We start from the raw sequence: 20,701 nt of genomic DNA, 5'->3' as shown, positions 1-20,701 counted from the left end.
GAACTTTAAACATCTGAAGATGGGTATCAGTCTCACTTCTGGCTTCTCTCTTCCCTGCTAAACATCCTTAGTGCCCTCATGTTTTTCTATGACAAGGAAAGGGCAGGCCTATGACAGGGAAAGGCTACATCACCTCATATTTCCCGTCTCAGGTCTGGAAACTCAATTTTGTCAGTACATGAGAAATGCTGTCCAAATCATGCTATCCAAATGCAAGGCTCAGAAGTATAAATGAGAATGCTGACTTACTGATTTTCGATGTAAAATAAAACTCATGTGAGTTAGAATTTTTGCGTGCTCCATGCTGTTCTCTCCTAGTCTATTCACCCAATCTTTCATTGGATAAGAAATGTTATTATTGATTAGATTTCTTCCTCTGTTATAATTACATTTTAGTTCTACCTCCCTGAGATTATTTTTCACTCGCCTGTGAAGTCACCCTAGTGCATAGAGCATCTTGGGTTAGCCCAATAGCTGGCTAATTCCACTTAAATGAATGGATTTTGCTGTTGTTGTTGTTGTTTAATCCTCAAAGGACAATCCTATTTTCAAGTTCTTGGAGGATGCCTCAATGTAGCTCCCAAGTACTGCCTGAATTCTCAACATTCTGGTTACCCTCCGCTGGAATCTTCCTATTTTATTAATATAATGTATCATTGCCCAGTATTTGAACCAATTGTTTAGAACAATTGCTAATACCAGTCAGACACTCTGTTTCTAAAATTTCTTTTCAATAATAACATCACATGGTTGGCCACATTTATACTGTGATGTGCCAAAATTCCCAGGTTGAATCAAAACTTGTAATTGGATAACGTGAAAACAAAATTTAAGTGAATTTTGTCACATTTTAAACCATTGCAATAATATGCTTGTTTTTAGGCCCTTCTTCCAGAATACCCATTCCTTTTTAAAACTCATGATTCTGGCCAATATATTAGTTACATTCCTAGCTTTGTAGATCTGAAAACTCAGTAAGCAAGCCTCCAATCCTTCTTCTAAAGTCACTCACAAGCCCTAGTTGGTTTGTCTCCATGGATAGAGTGTTGGCTGCAGACCAAAGGGTCCCGGGTTTTATTCTGGTCAAGGGCACATACGTTGGTTGAAGGCTTCTCCCTGGCCTGGGCCCTGATCAGCGCTTGTGTAGGAGGCAACCAACTGATGTGTTTCTCTTACATAGATGTTTCTCTCTGTCTTTCCCTCTCTCTCCCACTCTCCCTAAAAATCAATGGAGCCCAGCTGGCATGGCTCAGTGGTTGAGCGTTGACCTATGAACCAGGAGGTCATGGTTTGATTCCTGAACAGGGCATATGCCTAGGTTGCGGGATTGATCCCTAATGTGGGGCATGCAGGAAGCAGCCAATCAATGATTCTCTCTCATCGTTGATGTTTCTATCTCTCTCCCCCTCTCTGGAATATATATATCCAGTGGAAAAATATATAAATCAGTGGAAAAATATCCTCTGGTGAGGATTTACAAAAAAAGTTAAAATAAATAAATAAATAAATAAATACCATGATTCTGTCCAATATATTAGTTACATTCCTAGCTTTGTAGAGCTGAAAACTCAGTAAGCCAACCGCCATTCCTTCTTCTAAAGTCACTCACAAAATAATTGAAACTTACTAGATTCTATTCTGTAGTTCATGTCCTCTTTTTGTAGTTCATGCCCTCCAAGACACTGATGGAAACTATTTTGTCCTTATTGTTTGCTTTGAAAGTGTGACTTTGCACTAAAAATTCTCCCCAATGTGACTTTAAGCTTTGTAGTTTCATTTCAAGTCCTTTCTGGAATACATTTACCTAATAATCACTTCTTCTGCTACCTTGGCTCTCCTCCCAGACTACTTCAGGTGAGATTGCCTCCTTACCCACTCACCCCCTTCTCCCACCCCCACCCCCACCTTTCCCATGATGTTCGCCCAGGCCTAATTGTTCCACCACCTTCCAGTTCTCTTTAATTTTTTATAACAATAAAAAAATGTTAGCCACTCAAAATTCACCCAATTTAAGCAATTAGATAAAATTTAAAATCACTTGCATAACAACCTCTAATCCATTTCTCCTCCCTTTTCTCCCAAAGGTAATCAATATCCTGATTGTGGTATTTATTTATGCATGTTTTTATCTGTTTGCTACATGGTCATGATTCAAAATCACTTATAGTATTATATTTCATGTTTTTAAACTTTATGTAAATACAATTACAAGCTCAATATTATGTTTTTGAGGTTTAGCTATGTCGCTGCATGTAGATCTAATTCATTTGTTTTCAGTGGGATAGAGAATTCCATTACAAGGTTATGCCACAATTTGTTTATTCATTCTTCATTTGATGGCCATTTATTATCTAAACAGTGCTACAGTGACCATTCTTATGATTAGCAATTTTGGCAAATGTACTAGTATTTCTAGTGTACACAACTCGGGGTGAAACCGTTGGTTTGGAGGTTTTGAATGTTTTCAGCTTTCTGATGTCCCACCAAATTGGTCTCCAAAGTAGTTGCACCAATTTACACTCCCATTAGCCATGAATAAGAGTTCCAGTGGCCTTACCTCACCTATGCTTGCTTTATGAGATTTTTAAAGCTTTTGTCAATTTAAGTAAAACAGAGTATCTGATTATCATTAAAAGTTGCAATTCCCTCATTATTAGTGTAGTTGATCATTTTAAAAATAAGTTTATTGGCTATTTGTCATTTGGCTTTCTTCTCCGCAAAGCACTTATTTATGATTAGGTTTTGTTTTTCTTTCATTTTTCTTTTGAGATTTAAAAATATATAGTTTTTCTTATTAATTTGAGGGAGTTTTTATATATTCTTGTATTAATCCTTTGTCACTTATGCATCTCTTACTCCAAATATAGCTTGCATTTCACTTTTTATTATAATAAACTAGGGGCCCGGTGCACGAAATTCGTGCACTGGGTGGCGGGGGGAAGGGGAGTGTCCCTCAGCCCAGCCTGCCCCCTCTCACATACTGGGAGCCCTCAGGCGTTGACCCCCATCACCCTCCAATCGCAGGATCAGCCCCTTGCCCAGGCCTGACGCCTCTGGCCTAGGCGTCCGGCCCAGGCAGCGGGGACCTGCAGTGGCAGTGGGGGGTGCCGCGATCGGCGGGCTCCGCCCCTGCCGCTGCAGGACGCCTCTGGCTGAGGCGTCCGGCCCGGGCAGCGGGGACCCGCAGCGGCCCCATGATCGTGGGCTTCGCTTTAGGCCCAGGCAAGGGACCCCTAGCTCCTGGGACTGCCAGCTTCACCGTGCCCAGCTCCCATCGCTGGCTCCACCCCTACTTCCTGCTATCACTGGCCAGGGTGGAAAAGGCACCTGATTCTCCGATCATGGCTGGGGGGCAGGGCAAAGGCGGCCCCAGGGCCGCCTTTGCCCTGCCCCCCAGCTCTTAGCTCCCCCCTGGGTTTCTAATCACTGTCAGTGGCAGGGGGCTTCTTCCTGCTTTCCCTTTCGCCTCCCTGCATTGTGCCTACATATGCAAATTAACCGCCATCTTGTTGGCAGTTAACTGCCAATCTTAGTTGGCAGTTAATTTGCATATAGCCCTGATTAGCCAATGAAAAGGGTAGCTCGTACGCCAATTACCATTTTTCTCTTTTATTAGTGTTGATATTAATATCTGGTAGGACAAGTATCTCCAATCCCTTCTTTAAAATTGCTTTGATTTGGTTGCATTCTTTGATAATTTTGTATTAGGTTTCTCAAGTTTCATGAACGATTCTGTCATACCTTGATTGGAATTTCATTGTCTATAGATCAATTTGAACAAGATTAACATCTTTATGGCATAATCTTCTCATCTGTAGATCTTATATACCTATCCATTTATTTAGCTCTTCTTAAGTATCATTCAATAAAGTTTTATCATTTTTTTTCTTAAGGATTTTAAGAGTCTACACATCTTTTTCAATTTATAAGTATTACATTTTTAGCTGAGATTATAAATGGCATCCTTTTTAAAAATTGTATTTCACAAGTATATTTTAAGGTGATTTTAACAGAAATGGTATTTGTGTAGTGGTCTTGTATCCAGTAGACTCATTCGGCTCTCTTATTAATCCTAATAATTTATCTATAATTTTTTCCATTTATTCAACAAATTAACTTTGAAAATAGTGTGCTTTATGAATCTGGGAGCTTTATAATTATGTATATACAAGTTTAGGGTTGCTATTTTTTCCTTGGAGAAATTTTTCTTTTATTATTATATACTAAGCATTTTTATTCTATACTAGAGGCCCAGTGCATGAAATTCGTGGGGGGGGGGGCAGAGGGGAGGGCGTCATCCAGCCTGCACCCTCTCCAATCTGGGATCCCTCTCACAATCTGGGACCACTGGCTCCTAACTGCTCACCTGCCTGCCTGCCTGATTGCCCCTAACTGCCCCCCCCCCCCGCACCGGCCTGGTCGCCCTAACTGTCCCCCTCTGCCAGCCTGGTTGCCCTTACTTTACTGCACCCCATGCCAGCCTGGTCACCCCCAACTGCCCCCCTACTGACCTAGTCACCCCTAACTGCCCCTCCTGCCAGCCTGGTTGCCCCCAACTGCCCCCCTGTCAACCTGGTCACCCCACACAGACTGCTGTTCAGTTGCTTGATCATCCCTCACTAACCCCAGGCCAGCCTGCTTTTTGGTCCTCCGTCCAGTTGTTTCAGTCATGACGGCCCCTGGCTTTTTATATATTAGGATGATGTAAAACATTTTAGCATTTTCTTGCTTTTGGCCATAACATTTTATATCAAAAATAAGGAAATAAAAACAAGAAATTAAACGAGTATTCTTGCTCTTATCACTTTTGTGTGAAATAGGTTAGGAAATTATAGCTGACACAATATACCAAGAGATATATAAGAGATATAGACATAATACAAAAATATTTCCAAAAAATTGATGAGGATGATCTGAAAAATTATCAAAATTATAAAGAGTGGAGCTAAACACTTGGGTACAAATTAAGTCAACTGCAGGTTGACTTAATCAGCAATAACTAAAAGTTACAATGAGGAAAAAAAAAGATTTTTCCAACAGCAACAACAAAAACATAAAATGCACCAATAAACACTTAAAAGTTTGGGAAGCTTAGATGAAGAAAATAGCTAAATTAGTATTGTAAAAGAATTGAGAAATGGAACAAGCAAACAAATAGATGGCCTTGAGATGAACCTGATGTATATGAACCAATTATTGAAAATGAATTGTTCAGTAAATAATGGTGGGAAAACTTGATTAGCTATTCAGAATACAATGTGCATATTTTCTTCCATAAATATGAGATAGATTTAAGAGTTAAGTGAATACTGAAGAGATTAATTTCTAAAATACCAAATGTTAATATTTTCACATATTTTTTAATCTAGAAAAAATATGGGTGAAATTTTATTAAACCTTTGATAAGGAAAACTTGAAGTGAAAAGAAAAGCTGCTAAAGAAGCTACAGAAAAAGAAAGGAGTTTGTGTAAATGAACATTTGCCTGTGCTTGGAGGGCCTCTGTCAAGTATGTGAGCAGCTGGCGATCCTGGTTTTCCTTGGGCAAGGAGACTGGGGTGAGAGGGAGACTACTTATCACTGTGAACTCTTTCTTTGTATCTTTTCAATTTTTGAACCATGTCCATAAATTTCATTTTCAAAAATATTAATAATTTAAACAACTTAAATTTCCCATTTAAAAAATGAAAATCAATAAAGCTCCCAAAAGATTGACAGAGTTGACTACCTAAATACTTAGCATGTCAATAAATAGCAGCAAATAAAATAAAATAAAATCTAAAAATACTGAAGCATGGAGACACATTCATAAGCAATATGCCAAAAGTTGACTTAATATCCTTAATAGAAAAAGATAGTGCACTAAGGGAGGACCAAAACTAATGAAGTCATCTGAAGAAAAATAGACATCAGATACAGTGGGCAATTCCTAAAGGAGGAAATACAAATGGCCAATAAACATGACAAAATATTTAATCTCCCTTCCTATCAAGGAAATTCCAAGTAAAATAGCAATGAGATATTGTTTTTCACTGATTACATTAGCAAAACTTAAAAATACTTTGCTCTTGCCCTAACCGCTTTGGCTCAGTGGATAGAGCATCAGCCTGTGGACTCAAGGGTCCCAGGTTCGATTCCAGCTGAGGGCATGTATCTTGGTTGCGGGCACATCCCCAATATAGGGGGTGTGCAAGAGGCAGCTGATCAATGTTACTCTCTCATCGATGTTCCTAACTCTCTATCCCTCTCCCTTTTTCTCTGTAAAAAAATCAATAAAATATTTAAAAAAAATACTTTGCTCTTGCAAAGGTACAATAGGCAGAGCATGTTTTCACCCAGCTGATGAAAGTATAAATCAGTAAGACCTTTCTGGAAAATAATTCTGCAGAGTGTATCATGAGACTTAAAATTATTCCTCTCCTTTTCCTCAAAAATTTCCACTTCTGGAGAATCTAGGGTAGAAGTAATCTAGAGTGTGAGAGGGCTTCGTCCTGGCTGCTGGGTAGAGTGTTGTCCTGATGCGCCAACACTGTAGGTTTGATCCGATCCCTGGTCAGGGCACATACAAGAAGCAACCAATAAATGAATTAAATAAGTGGAACAACAAATCGATGTTTCTCTCTGTGTCTCCCTTCCTCTCTCTCTCTCTCTCTCTCAAATCTTAAAAAAATATATATATTTATATTTAAAAAAGGGATAGAGAGCTTTGTGTATAAGATGGTTACTGCAGCATTTGTGGTAATAGTATAAAAAAGTTGTTAGAGCTGGAACTTGCAGTGGGATAGAAAGCCCCATCACTTCCTATCTAATGGCCTCACTGCTCTATTGTGCTTGCAGTTTTGTCAGTCCACCGTGGAGTTCCCAGTCAGACCGATTTCCAAATTAAACCAGTGTGCCTGTTTTTCACATTTAGATGTTTTGAAGGATCATATCATCTCTCAATAAAGATGATTAGGTATTTGAGGGAGAATTAAAACAGAGCAGCATTGGGAAAAGTTAATACGGATTTGGAAGTTATCTGAATTGAAAAAAGAAAGATGACATGATGTGTTCTATTGTGTACACAGAGAGAAAAAGCTTATGAGGAGAAGTGGGAAGGTAACTTGAAACATTTCACTGAAGTTACTGAAATGTCAGAGCAAAAAATAATGGACTTAGAAACCGAAATAGTCTGAAGATTAAACCCACTTGCAAGTGAATAATTAAGTTCCTTTGGCCTCTCACTGCTCCCTGTCTGTGTGTCTGTGACACATGGACCTGCTCCATTTGAGCACGTTTCCAACTCTGCCTCTTCCTCAAGAGTCCATCTCGGAAGAAGGAGGCCCTGGTAGTATCGGGCCTTACCTCCTAACACACAGTGTGGCCCGCCTGTTTGCTAAATGACTCAGTATGTATTTTGTCGGACCTGTGAGGGATTATTTTCCAAGTATTATTTAAGTGAAGGTTTTCTTCCCAATAGGATTACCAAACCAACAACAATGACCAGGCCGTGGTTGAGATCTGCATCACACGAATCACAACAGCCATCAGGGAGACAGAGTCCATTGAAAAGCACGCGAAGGCCCTCGTAGGGCTCTGGGACTCCTGCCTGGAGCACAGTCTGAGGCCCTCCGGGAAAGACGAAGACACCCCTCATGCAAAAATCGCCTCTGATATCATGAGCTGTATTTTACAGGTATGTTGGTGCTTAACATCATGCCTAGTTGATACTGGCTTGGCAGTTTAGGTGAACATGTGATGGCTCTGAACCAAGAGCCAATATTCTATAGTGTTTGGATGTTGTCAAAAGATACTGCAAACCATCAATAACTAAGCCAGACAAACTGGTCATTAACAAACCAAGAAGGTTCTATCAAGCCCCTGTGAGGCATTCAAAGGAAAACCATAGCAAGCTCTAATTTGTTGGGAGAGATAAGACACATACATATCAAAAGCTAACAAGAAAGCAATGTGTGCCAAGATTTAAATGAGGAATATTGGAAAATGCAGAAAAGGAGACCAAAGAGGGAGTGGAGTCTGAACTGGGGGACAATGAGCTTGGAATATGTGGAGAGAATTGTCATTTTTAAGTGTATTTCTTTTTTTAAAATTTATCTATACTGTTGAAAGTAGTTCAGATGTCCCCCATTTTTCCCCATTGACTCCCTCCACTCCGCACGCCCACCCTCCACCCCGCCCCCAGCCTTCACCACACTATTGTCTGTGTCCATGGGTTATGCACATATGCATACAAGTTCTTTGGTTAATCTCTTCCCATTCCCCCACCCTCTCCTTGCCTTCCCTCTGAGATTCATCAATCTGTTCCATGCTTCTACGTCTCTGGATCTATTTTGTTCATTGGTTTATTTTAATTACCCATAATAATAATACTAACCTGTTCTGATCATGTTTAAATTCTCTCCTCTGGCATAAATATCAATTTGGAATTTTGGCTCAGCCACAAAAAAATTATGTGAGATGGAAATGTTGGGCAAGACACTAACTTCCTAAGCCACAGTTTTCTCCCCGTAAAATGCAACATTGTCTATGACACATTTTACCAACCAGTGATGTTGATGGGTGCTTCTCAAAAGAGAATTATTGATCAAATAAGTTGGTAAACACTGAATTCAACATTTCCCTTTTGAGCTATCACGTGCTTCATAGTATATTAAAGTCTTCAGAAAGTCCTGCGATAAAGAAATCTGGTTAATGGATTAGTACAGCATTTTCCACTGCGATTCATCCATGAAACTTTCTTCCCCCCCCCCCCAGCCCCACCCGAACACAATACGTATATGAATAGCCCTCAGGAGTTTGGTTCCACTAAGCACAGTTCAAGAACATCTCATTGTGTTAAAGTGTCTAGCACTGTGTGTAGCCGCTACTATTAGCTTCATTCCTTCTTCTTCTACTTTTTCTCACAGTTGTCTATGCTAAACTGGAGCATATTTCATATTGCACATTCAGTCCAGGGGCTGGTGAACTGAACAAAACACTCTACACACATTATCACATTGGTTTTTCTGTGTTTTTTTAATCTTTAATTTCTTTATTGGTTAAGGTATTACAAGTGTGTCCTCATCCCCCCCATTTACCCCCAATCTCCCCCTGCTACTCATGCTTTATTTTGTTTGTGTGTTTTTTTATCTTTAGAGTTAGGGATGGGAGGAGAGGAAATGGGGATTTCATGTATAATGAGAGATTAATATTGTTTGGATATAACAACGAAGACTGAATATATGTTCTTCATTGGTTACCTTGAATATGTTATTAACATACATCAGAAGCATATTATTTTACTCCAAAGTGCCACTCCAAGGTCATGCACACAGAACGCAGCTGCATTCTTCAGTTCCCACTGCCATTTCAAAACCACTGGTCTAGACACGAGCACAGTGCCACCCACAGAAATGGAATGCAGGCCACAAACATGAGCCACCGATGTCACTGGAACTTTTCTAGTGGCCACATTAAAAAGGAGTACAGAGGAACACATGAAATTGATTTGATAGTCTATTTTCCTTAACTCAATATATCCAAAATATTATTTCAGCATGTAATCAATATAAAAATTAGTGAGATCTTTTACTTTACTGAGTTTTATAAACCCGATGTGCGTTTTAGCACGTCTTACTTCGGAGGACTCCCCTTTCAGGGGTTCAGCAGCTTCATGAGGGTAGTGGCTCCTGGGGTAGCCAGTTCTAGAGAGTCAGGGAGATTTTCTGGATAGAGATCACATTTGGGAAGGGTTATGGACACTAAGCAGGAATTTCACCAAATAGAAATGGTGGAGTGAGAGGACATTCCAGGCAGAAAAAAACAACTTGTGCAAAAGTCCAGATCTGTGAAATGAGATCAAGGTCAGAAGAGCAGGCTACCCGTCTAAGTGCCCTAAATTCTAATAAAAGCGATGTTTCATTCTGGGTAAGGGGTTAGGGCTTCTACTTCAAAGTTGGGGGTGGGATGGGAAAGAGGAAGCAAATGCTTCTGAGAAATAAAAATGCCGAACTTACTGCCGGTCAATGACTCAGTGACTCTGTAAATGAGTTTGTAAGATTGTTGAGAGCAGGGACCCAAGGACAAGCACTGATAGTTTTGGAAAGAGATAAAGAGAAGGACAAAGGGATAGGCCTCTTGGTTGAGAGGGACAAGAGACACCAGCCTGTAGGGACAGTGTGGGTACAGGGTGTTCTTAATGTGCCCTCCAAGGAGGAAGACGGCTTTGTAATGGACAGTGGGAAACCTTAAGGCAGACTTGTCCAGGCCACTCCTGGGGATGTGACACCAGAAAGCCAGCCCAGGAAGCAAAGCAAGGCTGTGGTCACAGCACTGGCGTTTAGCTTTCATCCAATTTTAAGGAGAACTATTTGGCCTGCAATGAATGCCAAAAAGATGATTTTTATCCTACTTGTAATTAGGGTTCTTGTGGGAACCGTGTATAAATCCAAATGACTCATATTCTGTTCTGTGTTTTGTTTTGTTTTTCAGTAAAATAAAGAGTAGATCAATTTTCAAAAGGCAGCCTTACCATTTTTAGCTTGCACAACAATAAAAAAGAGAGATTTTCTCTCCATCCACCCCATGTCCCCAAACAGGCAATCCCTGCAGCAGGCAAAGGCCCACCAGTTCTTTCCATGTCCTTGGCTATTTCACTTGATTTTTTTTTTCTGGCCATTTCATTGCCATTTCAAATTTAAATATATCACTCACACACAAAAAGTTTCTGTCTTATTTCCCCCAAAATTGCCTTTTTAGATCTTGTTCCAATCTACCCCAAAAGACCTTTTTTTACTCCTCTTTTAATGAGTAATTATAGGGGGTGGACAAAAGTGGATTGTACAAATAAGTAATATAATAATTAGTAAATAATGATAGAAGCATAAACTCTCTGTTTTGTACACTCCCAACTGTAAACCTACTTTGGCTGACCCCTGTATCGAATTCTTTTTCTTTGTCCCTAAATTTATGAATTTGCCACATTAACCTTAAAATGATATAAAATTCCAGAATTAACCTGTTAGACATTCCTCAATATAAAATCCGTACAGTTGCGCAGCATGCACTTCTGGGTTCTGTTATCTCTTGCCTTAGGTGATATGCTTTTACCAGCCCACCCTCAGTCTTTAGACAGGGCTCTCAATCTGTCACGTAGAAAATAGGGGATGAACCAGCTCACCTTCCGGTTTGAAATTCTGATTCCCTTAGGAGATGCTGAGAGGTAGAATAGCAAAGAGCTTTAGAGCTTGAGGGCCTTAGAGTCAGATGCTCTTGGTCTTACATAAATGAGAGAAAACTTATTTTATCTCTCTAAAGCTCTGTGCTGCCAACTGTAAAATGGCCATAACAACTTGGTTGCTCCTGAAGAACATCTTTTATTGTAAAAGCCACCTCCCTGTGTGGTCCAGCCACTCTCTGGACGTGCCTATCTCAAACCATAGCTTTCTATGACCTGGTTTTTACATAGGATTGGCCAATGTCTATTTCTTTGCCCCTCAAAAAATCATAAAGGGGAAGACACCCTCCACATTAGATTGTAGGATAAATCTAAACCTGGAAAGGGTTGAAAAAAATTAAAATGCACCTCAAGGAGCTTATAACCATTAACATGGCTGGTGGGCTAGAGTGAGATTCTAGAGCAGTTACAGCCTCTTCTCCAACCAAATCACTTAGCAGAGCTGTTGTCAAGGTAGCTCGGCATTTCATCTCTCTCATCTTTGCTCACACTGTTGATGAGCCCTATGGAGAGGGAGATTGCCCAAGGGCAGGGGTGGGCAAACTTTTTGACTCGAGGGCCACAATGGGTTCTTAAACTGGACCGGAGGGCCGGAACAAAAGCATGGATGGAGTGTTTGTGTGAACTAATATAAATTCAAAGTAAACACCATTACATAAAAGGGTACAGTCTTTTTTTTTCAGTTTTATTCATTTCAAACTGGCCAGATCCTTGGGCCGTAGTTTGCCCACGGCTGCCCAAGGGGGTTATCTGGAGGGAGGAATCGGAATAACCCCCAAATCCTACTGTTAGAAAATCAGAAAGTATGTTTTTCCTCTTTAGGAGGACTCCACTGACCATTCTCTTTGATTCCGCACGTCGGTTGTCTTATTTCTTCTTCCTCAGTTATGTTGCATGAAGATTCAAAATGGGTCCCTGATTGGCATTGCATGCAAAGTGCTTTGCACACTTTTGAGAGCATTTCCAACACAACTCTTAGGGCAGGACTGGTTATGCTGGTTTAGAAGTTTATCCAATAGGCAACCCAGCTCTACCTACCATTCACATGCAGTGTGATCTTGAGCAAATTAATCTTTCTGTGCCTCTGTTTAGTCATCTGTAAAATGCAGATGACGAGAGTAATTGTCACCTAAGTTCGTTGTGCGGATTAAATGAGTAGACATTTAAAAAACAGACAACATCTTTAGGACACAGAAAGTGCTGCATGAGTATTGACTTTGGTGTCATCATAAGCATCATCTGCAGAAGACTCTAAAACAGCACTTTCTAAAAGGCTATTAATTTAATTACTTGTTATAGCCATTGTCCATTGCCTATGTCCCCTCCCCAAAATATAAGTTCTGTTTTGTTCACGAATGTAGTCCCAGCACCTAGAACAGGTGAATGGCACACAGTCAATGCTCAAAATAATATTTTTTGAATGAATGAGTGAGTGAACAAATGAATAAATAGTTTAAGAGATGTAGCTGTTTTCTGGCTTCTACACCAATAGCCCTTCTTTCAGAGTGGGCCATGGTACTTTTTTCTCAATTAGTGCCACATGAAACAGTGGCATGAAATGAAAGGAGATTGGGACACACCCCCAGGTTCCTGAGCCCCGTTCTGATTATGTGGCAGAAAATATACTGGGGAAAATTAGGCGTACGTGCCATCTAGATTTTACAAGGCTGTGCTACTAAGAGCCAAGCATTTTTTTTATGTAAATTCAAATTTAATTTGATTATCTAATCAATGATGCCGGATGAATAACCATAAAATAACTATTTTAATAAATGAAATTTGCTATTTCTTGAGACTACTCTTTTACGGCTCTTACTTGAATTCAAGGCCAAAGAGCTTTTTAGTTGCTATCATTTCAGATAAATATCTCTTCTACTTAGCTTTATTCTTTTCAATCTTAAAACACTGGGAAACATTCCCAAAGTACATTTTCAAAAGGAAAATCTCCACCAAAAGCTCAAATTTGTGCTAATCTATTTAAGAAATATAATTCTTGGCATCTATAGAACAAGGGCCTCTTGTTTTGCTTTTCCAGTCAGATATAACCATCCCCATGAACATGTCTTTATTTCTACCCTGAATTTCACGGACTTTATTCCCTGAGTACTGGGCACTGAGTTGTGTGTAAGATGATACACATACCAGCCTGCTCACGTCTGCACTGAGGGGCAAGATCTCTCACAGGCTCTGGCATTATCAGCTGCTGCTAAAGTGGTTTATTTGTGTGAGTATTCATAGGCCTTTCTTGGCACATTAGCATTAGTATTCCTGTGCTCCAAGGAATCCTGGTGATAAGACAATTTCACCGGCGATCTACTGCATTAGCACCTCCGTTTGCTTCACCTGAGAGCAAAGCTCAGCTGTGGGAAGGAGGTTGTATAGTACCTGTCAGGTCCTAGGGCCTGTGTCTGCCCAGCCTTATCTTGGCCTCCCAGCTCCTCACTCATATCCCATTGCTGTCAGCAGTGCCCCTGGCTTCTTGATACATTAGGAACCGTGACACTGTTTAGAGATTGTGAGCCTTTGGTCACAATTCCGTCGTGTTTATATGAACTATTTGTTTTTTGCTTCATGTTTTTCTTCTCCTATCATTTAAGAAGTTTCCAGATGACCTATGGGGGGCAGGGGGGAAACAGAAAAATTGATTGTGTTAAAGTTCTTTTGGTTTTTTAAAAATTTATGTGTGTGTATGTGTGTGTGTGTGTGTGTGTGTGTGTATGTGTGTTAAATAATGATATTATACAGTTTTCAGGGAATTTTATACATTTCCCTTGGAACTACACTTTAAAAACTTTAATAGCTACCCACTCTTTTTCTCAAAAACATCTAGAATTGTGGTAAAAAAAAAAAATGAACAAATTGGCTAAGACATCCTGTTATTTCATTGTTGCTGGCAAGTGTTAGTCCATGTCCAAGGTGCAAAAACAATAGTTGCTGATAATACTGAATTCCATGGACCCTTCACTGTGCCTGTGCTCACAATTAGTTGGAAACACCTGGGTTGTACTTCCCACTGCCTCCAACTGCAGGTAAAGTGCTTAGAGGCATAATCCTCTAATGCAGTGGTTCTCAACCTGTGGGTCGAGACCCCTTTGGGGGTGGAATGACCCTTTCACAGGGGTCGCCTTAGACCATCAGAAAACACATATATAATTACATATTGGTTTTGTGATTAATCACTATGCTTTATGTTCAATTTGTAACAATGAAATTACATCCTGCGTATCAGATATTTACATTATGATTCATAACAGTAGCAAAATTACAGTTATGAAGTAGCAACAAAAATAATTTTATGGTTGGGGGTTACCACAACATGAGGAACTGTATTAAAGGGTCACAGCGTTAGGAAGGTTGAAAACCACTGCTCTAATGGAAGACGTGTACCCCTCTAGTTGCAAGTTGTCCTTGGCTAAGGACTCAGAGCAGATAAAGAAGACTTGGGTCTGCAGTTCATTGTAGGAAAGCTCTGAGAGGAATTGTCTCATTATGTTCTACTCTCAGAATGAGGGCTTTGACCTGCCATCACAGGGACAAAGATGTGTCACCTAAAAGTTAAATTAGCAAAAGTCTACATGGAATGGAGAAATTGGCTGTCTATGGGGGCAACCCAAGAAATTATATAAGTAAGACTGAGAGGTTTGGAAAACATCCAATGCTCTAATTCAGGTGATATGAATAGAACCTCAAGGACATAGGGATTGAGAAAATGGACACACAAATTGGCCTTTCTACACACTACACGTCTGAAGAGTAAGTCAACAACAAAAGAGGATACTCAGCGTGGGGCCATTGTTTGGCACATTTGTCCAGCTCTGCCCAGGGGGTAGAGATTGAAGTTCATGAACAGGAAAGCTCCAGTCACCGGAGATGGTGATTTGGCTGTAGTGCGGGACTGTTATTTTACTTAGGTTTCACATGGCCTAGATGAAATATACCTCAGGATCTTTCTTTGCTCCCCTCTGATCTTGTGCCCATGAGTGAAAACTCTGGTTAGTAATCTGGTTCCTGATATCCTAATGATATAAATGGGTTACCCTAGGTGTGACCTGGGAGACACCCTGATGTGGATGAGTATAATGGCCTGACTGATTATGCACCAGCCTTTTGGAAATTCTTTAGTAAAAGTTAGCGTCAGTGGATCTGAGAATTCTGTGTGGTTGATCACCCACACACCCAGAATTCCAAAGCTAATGTGAGGGGAGTAGCCAGCCTCTCAGGGAGGCCTCATAGTTCATCATACTAGTAATGGCCCAGTCCCGTGGTCAGCAAACTGCGGCTCGCAAGCCACATGGAGCTCTTTGGCCCCTTGAGTGTGGCTACAAAGTTTCAATCGCACTGTACATGCGTGCCCGCATGTGGTATTTTGTGGAGGAGCCACACTAAAGGGGCCGCAGTTTGCCGACCACTGGCCTAGTCCAATCAGGTCCAATTTGTCACTTGATAAAGGCAAAGCCTAGTATCAGAGAAATAAGGTAGCTGGCCATGGTCTTGATAGTTATAGAGTTTTGGGAGCTCTAAGATGTTAGGACAGAGACCCAGTAAGTGAAACTGCTATATAGGCATGATTTGTCACCAAGGAACAGTGTCAGAGCATTCAGTATGGCTGACTTCATGGTGGAATGTCAGATTATGTTGTTGAATATCTATTGTCTCTGTTCAGAGGTCAGATTGACCCTTGAGTCAGAAAAATGGGTGAAACTACAAGAATAGATTAAGGGTTTAGCAGGTCTATTTTTGTTTCTAGGGACTGGGTGGGGAAAAAAACTTAGGCACAAGAGACTTAACTGGCTCACTTTAAAAAATTTAGGGCTAGAACTGGCCTAAGTTAGTTTAATGGATGGGGCTCAAATGATGTCACCAGGAACTGGTTTTCCTTAACTTGTCTCTCAGATAGGACCATATTGCCTTGAATGTCAAACAAATTCTGAGGTCACAAGATGATAGCAGCTACTCCATTGTGTATTCTCAATACCTTGAATCCTTCAGAAAATATAATCTGTTTCATAGAGCCCTTAATGGCTCCTTAATTATAATTGAATAACTTACTCATCCCTGAACCCATCATTTGGACCAGGAAAATGTAAATCTCTGACCAATGTCTGAGTCATTTGACCATCCTTGAAGTCAAGGGCAGAGTGTCTGCATTAGAAGTACCTGAATGATGGCTGTAGAAGCTGGAATCTGCTAAGAAGTGTGTATCAACTCACCTGTCCAATCAACCATCTGTGAAAATGAATGGCACTGGGGTGTTGGGCTCACACTGGGCCATTGCTGTCCATGTGTGATGCCAGCAAGAGGGAAGATGCCACCCCCTCCTCCTTTCCTACCACGTTATGTTCTCAGTGACAACTATAACATGTTTTTCATTAGTCATTCAATTTGACAAATGTTTATTGAACACCTACCATAAACCCAGAATTATGGGAGGTATTAGAGGGGATAATTCTCTGAGGAAAGATAGAGCACTTTTCACGTTAACAGCTCGAGAAAAGCAACCACTTTTTTTAAAAAAAATATGTTATTGATTTTTTAGAGAGGAAGGGAGAGGGAGAGGGATAGAGAGTTAGAAACATCGATGAGAGAGAAACATCGATTCAGCTGCCTCCTGCACACTCCCTACTGGAGATGTGCCCCCAACCAAGGTACATACCCTTGACCAGAATCGAACCTGGGACCCTTCAGTCCGCAAGCTAATGCTTTATCCACTGAGCCAAACCAGTTAGGGCAACTTTTTATTTCTAATACAACATGAAGTCAGCTTCCCCAAAACATTGTGCACTGTCCAAGTTTTGCTTTATATTTACCCTAAGGGGTAGAATGGTCAGAATGGTTGATGGTAGTGAAGACATACCATTCACTTTAAAGAAAATAACTTGTATTTTTCAAATATTATTCCCAAATTAGGTAATTAAATGCTGATAAAATTATTATGTGTAAGATATTGATGCTCTGTGACAAAGTAAATCAAGAAGATAATTATTTTAGGATCAAATTTTCTTTATATTTTAGTCTTCTGTTCATTCATTTTTTTTCTTCTGAATTTCATTAACTGAAACTTCAGTTTTTAAGATACAATTGGAAAGCAATTTCTTCAGCATCAATCTGATGTTACTCTTCTCATCAATGACTCCTGATCACCCTAATGATCAATTCGAAACCCCTTTCATCATTGCACCCCTATTTACCTCTCCAGTCCCTTCTCTCACCTCCCAATTTTTCCACATGTACCACACTCCAGTCATACTGGACGATTTACAGTTACCCAAATGCACAACCTCTCTCACCCTGTGCCTCCAGGTGTGCTTTTCCTTCCGTTCACTCTTTTTCTTGCCACCACCCGGCCATTTCTTATTCATCCACTAGATCTCAACTAAGACATCACCTGCTCCATGAAGTCTTTCCAGACACCATGTGAAGGACTGGGTTGGGTGCTCCTTCTTTGCTTGATTAGTGCCCTGCACTTTGCCTATCATGACTCTCATGAGTCTATGCTATGAATTGCCTGTTTGCCCTTAAGCCTCCCTATAAGGACAGAAGTTCCAAAATTCAATGAAAGCAGGGTGGGGGCCTTTGTTTTAATGCCTGCACTTTGAGAGCTTAGCTCAAGAAATATTTCTTGGATAAATGAATAAATACTGGTAATGAGCCTTTTGCTATATGTTGTTTCCTTACATTTCCTCAGAATTACAACCGGCCCCCTGTGATGGCACTAGCCATCCCCATTGCAGTGAAATTCCTCCACAGAAGCAACAAAGAACTGTGCAGGAATATGTCCAACTACTTGTCCCTGGCTGCAATCACCAAGGCGGATCTCCTGGCTGATCACACAGAAGTCATAGTGAAGAGCATACTCCAAGGTACGGTGTGAAGGCTGAGCTTGGGGACATGTGTTAGGAGTCATTTAAAAGTGTTTTCAGGGTGTGGAAAGTGAGACCTAGAATACTGGAGGTACCTTAGAGTCTCTGCTTTACCACTCGTTGACTTGTGAACATGGGTAAGGTTCCTTGGGCTGGCTGCGTCTGTGTCTCTTCACTGGGCAGATGAATTATTTCGGCTCATTAGATACATTGTAAGCTTCCAACTCTACATATCTCAGTTGGGAGGACTGTTTTCTATGCTTCTTCTCACCTTGTCCATCTACCGACTATGGTAAGCCTGTGTCTGTCTGTACTGCTCTCGGTGGCAGATGAAAAACCTCTTCTTCCTTTGGTTTCTGAAGGCAAGAAATGTTATATCAATTACACCAGAAAATGTGTAAAGACTTCTTAACTGTGAACATTGTTGGGGGTTGATTTGTGTTAAATGCTATCATAAAAACTCAAATCAGGACACCTCTGTTAACTGTTTTACATTTGAATGAAAGAGATCAAGTTTAGGCCAATCAAAATATTTTCTTTGTCTTGTGTTTTTTCCTTTGCTTTCAGATCTATCAGAAACCATGTTTGTTTGTTTTTAATTTGGGATAAGAGAAGAATGTATGGCATTATTGGATATGCACCAAATTGTCCCCACTGCCCATTAATAAAGCTGTATGAGGTCCATGAGTATCTTGGCCTACACGTCCCTTCCTACATGTTCAAGCTGAATGCCAACCCCTGTAAAATTCTTCCAGAAAAAGTGTTTCGTAGAGTCCCCAAGGGAGTCCTACGTGTGCTCTCTTTCTGCTGTGATGTCCAGCCAGTCCACGTGCCTCTGCTGCTGTCCTATCCATGCTTCCTGACAGGGCCTGCTGTGGTGGGCTCCACCTCTACCACCCTGAGCCCAGCAAACTCCATGGCTGCTGCCATCAAGGTCCCAGGAACAGACTCCATTCCACACTGCCCTGCCTGTCTGTCCTTTTGCACTGCTCCTCTTGAAGGTCAGGAGGCACCAGTCCTCAGTCCACTACTTCCATGTGGCAGGATCGGGGAGAACACCCGTCTTTCTCCTTAGTGTCACATTTTGGTGGAGGGGCCCCAGAGCAAGGTTGCTTGGCTCTCAGTGCCAAACTGTGGGACCAAGTCAACAGACTGTTCTGTTTTGTCTAAAACTGTCTCTTCTCTGGGCTCCACTATTGACCCAAGAGTTGGGCTAGCAAGAAAGTAGTTCTCCAGTTCTCAAAATGCCTATCACCCACCAAGGACTGAGGTTCTGTTGATTGTACCAAACATTCCTAAGAAGAGTTTTTAGGACCCCCACCCTCACCCCGCCCAAGACATTGACCAGCTACCCCAATGGTCTGCCAGATGTCCAGATATATCTGAACTCCATCCACGACAGTGTAAGTTTATCACCCTCCCTGTGCCCCTCTAAAGATTTTTCATTGATATTACTAGTCAGCATCATTCTCTTGGCCACAGGATTGAATGCTAATTTCACTTTATACGTATTAAATTCACTAAAAGCCCAGAAAATCAATTATGTTTTTTTCACCACCTTGGTTATATATTTGGAACAGATTTTATAGGAATTAAAAACACTTATAAACCGCACACATTTAAGTCCATGATAGTTAGACTTGTAAGTAACTGATATATGGGGAAAAAATTTGAATTGTCTCTTTGTAGCTGCCAAAAGCTTAGGTCATGTATTTGAGTGTTTTTTTCCTTTCTTGAAATGCACTTTCAATGACAAAAAAAAAAAAAAATCTTTTGAAATGCAAAATACTTTCTTAATTCACTGCAAGCATTTGAAATAAACAAATGATTTGGTTTATTTGATCTGGCACAACAAAAATTACCATAAAATAAATGGTAATTTGACCTGAAAAGTTGGGACTACATATTTCAGGGTTTAGATTTTTTAGGACAGATATGTCTGTAAACTCCACAGTCACTCACATGAGCACATCAAACTTTGAGCTTCAAAGCAGAAGTGATCTTGCTGTCTCTGAGTAGTAAGTTTCCTGCTCTGCAAGTTTTTGTTGTATATATACCCTGACAACAGCCTTAGGGACATCAGAAAGATTTTGTTTTTCTTGACTTATAGTTTTCTTCCCTATAGAACTTGCTTTTTGACTTATATCATCTGAATCCTCAATCTCCCATATTTCTACTTCTACAGAAAATGTTGAAATTTACAGTTGTTTGATTTGACATTACAAGAGTAGAATTATAGAAGTATAGAATCTTAGTTTGGGACATTAATTATGATTTAGCACATTTACCCAGGCAACGCTTGAATGCCCACCAAGTGGTCATCCATTCAGTGAGAATGATAATAATTATAATAACCATAACTACATTGAGTAAAATTTATTTCATGCTCTCTTTAAGCCAAATACTATATTAAGCACTTTATACTGATTATATCATTTAATCCCCACAATAATTGCATCACAGGAGTCCTATTCCTGTCCCATTTTACCAATTAGTAGTACTTTAAGTAACAGAGACCCCAGGTATAAATGCCTTAATGATGATGGTGACAATGGCAAGAATAATGAAGAAGAAGAGAGAGAAGAAGCAGGAGAAGGAGGAGAAGTAGGAGGAGGAGGAGAGGAAAAA

The 20,701-nt window shown here is 40.4% G+C and overlaps 1 protein-coding gene across 3 annotated transcripts in view; it reads left to right on the top strand.

Annotated features, from left to right (window-relative positions):
- Positions 1–20,701, top strand: part of VEPH1 (ventricular zone expressed PH domain containing 1) — a 208,360-nt gene that overhangs the window by 12,627 nt on the left and 175,032 nt on the right. For all 3 annotated transcript variants that reach the window (XM_059686883.1, XM_059686885.1, XM_059686884.1), the window contains exons 3-4: positions 7,458–7,673; positions 17,899–18,073. In XM_059686883.1, the coding sequence (XP_059542866.1) occupies positions 7,458–7,673; positions 17,899–18,073 (391 nt within the window). The remainder of the gene's footprint in view (positions 1–7,457; positions 7,674–17,898; positions 18,074–20,701) is intronic.

The sequence above is a fragment of the Myotis daubentonii genome, chromosome 3 (genome assembly GCF_963259705.1).
Source record: "Myotis daubentonii chromosome 3, mMyoDau2.1, whole genome shotgun sequence".
NCBI lineage: Eukaryota > Metazoa > Chordata > Mammalia > Chiroptera > Vespertilionidae > Myotis > Myotis daubentonii.
This window is presented reverse-complemented; position numbering and strand designations above follow the sequence as displayed.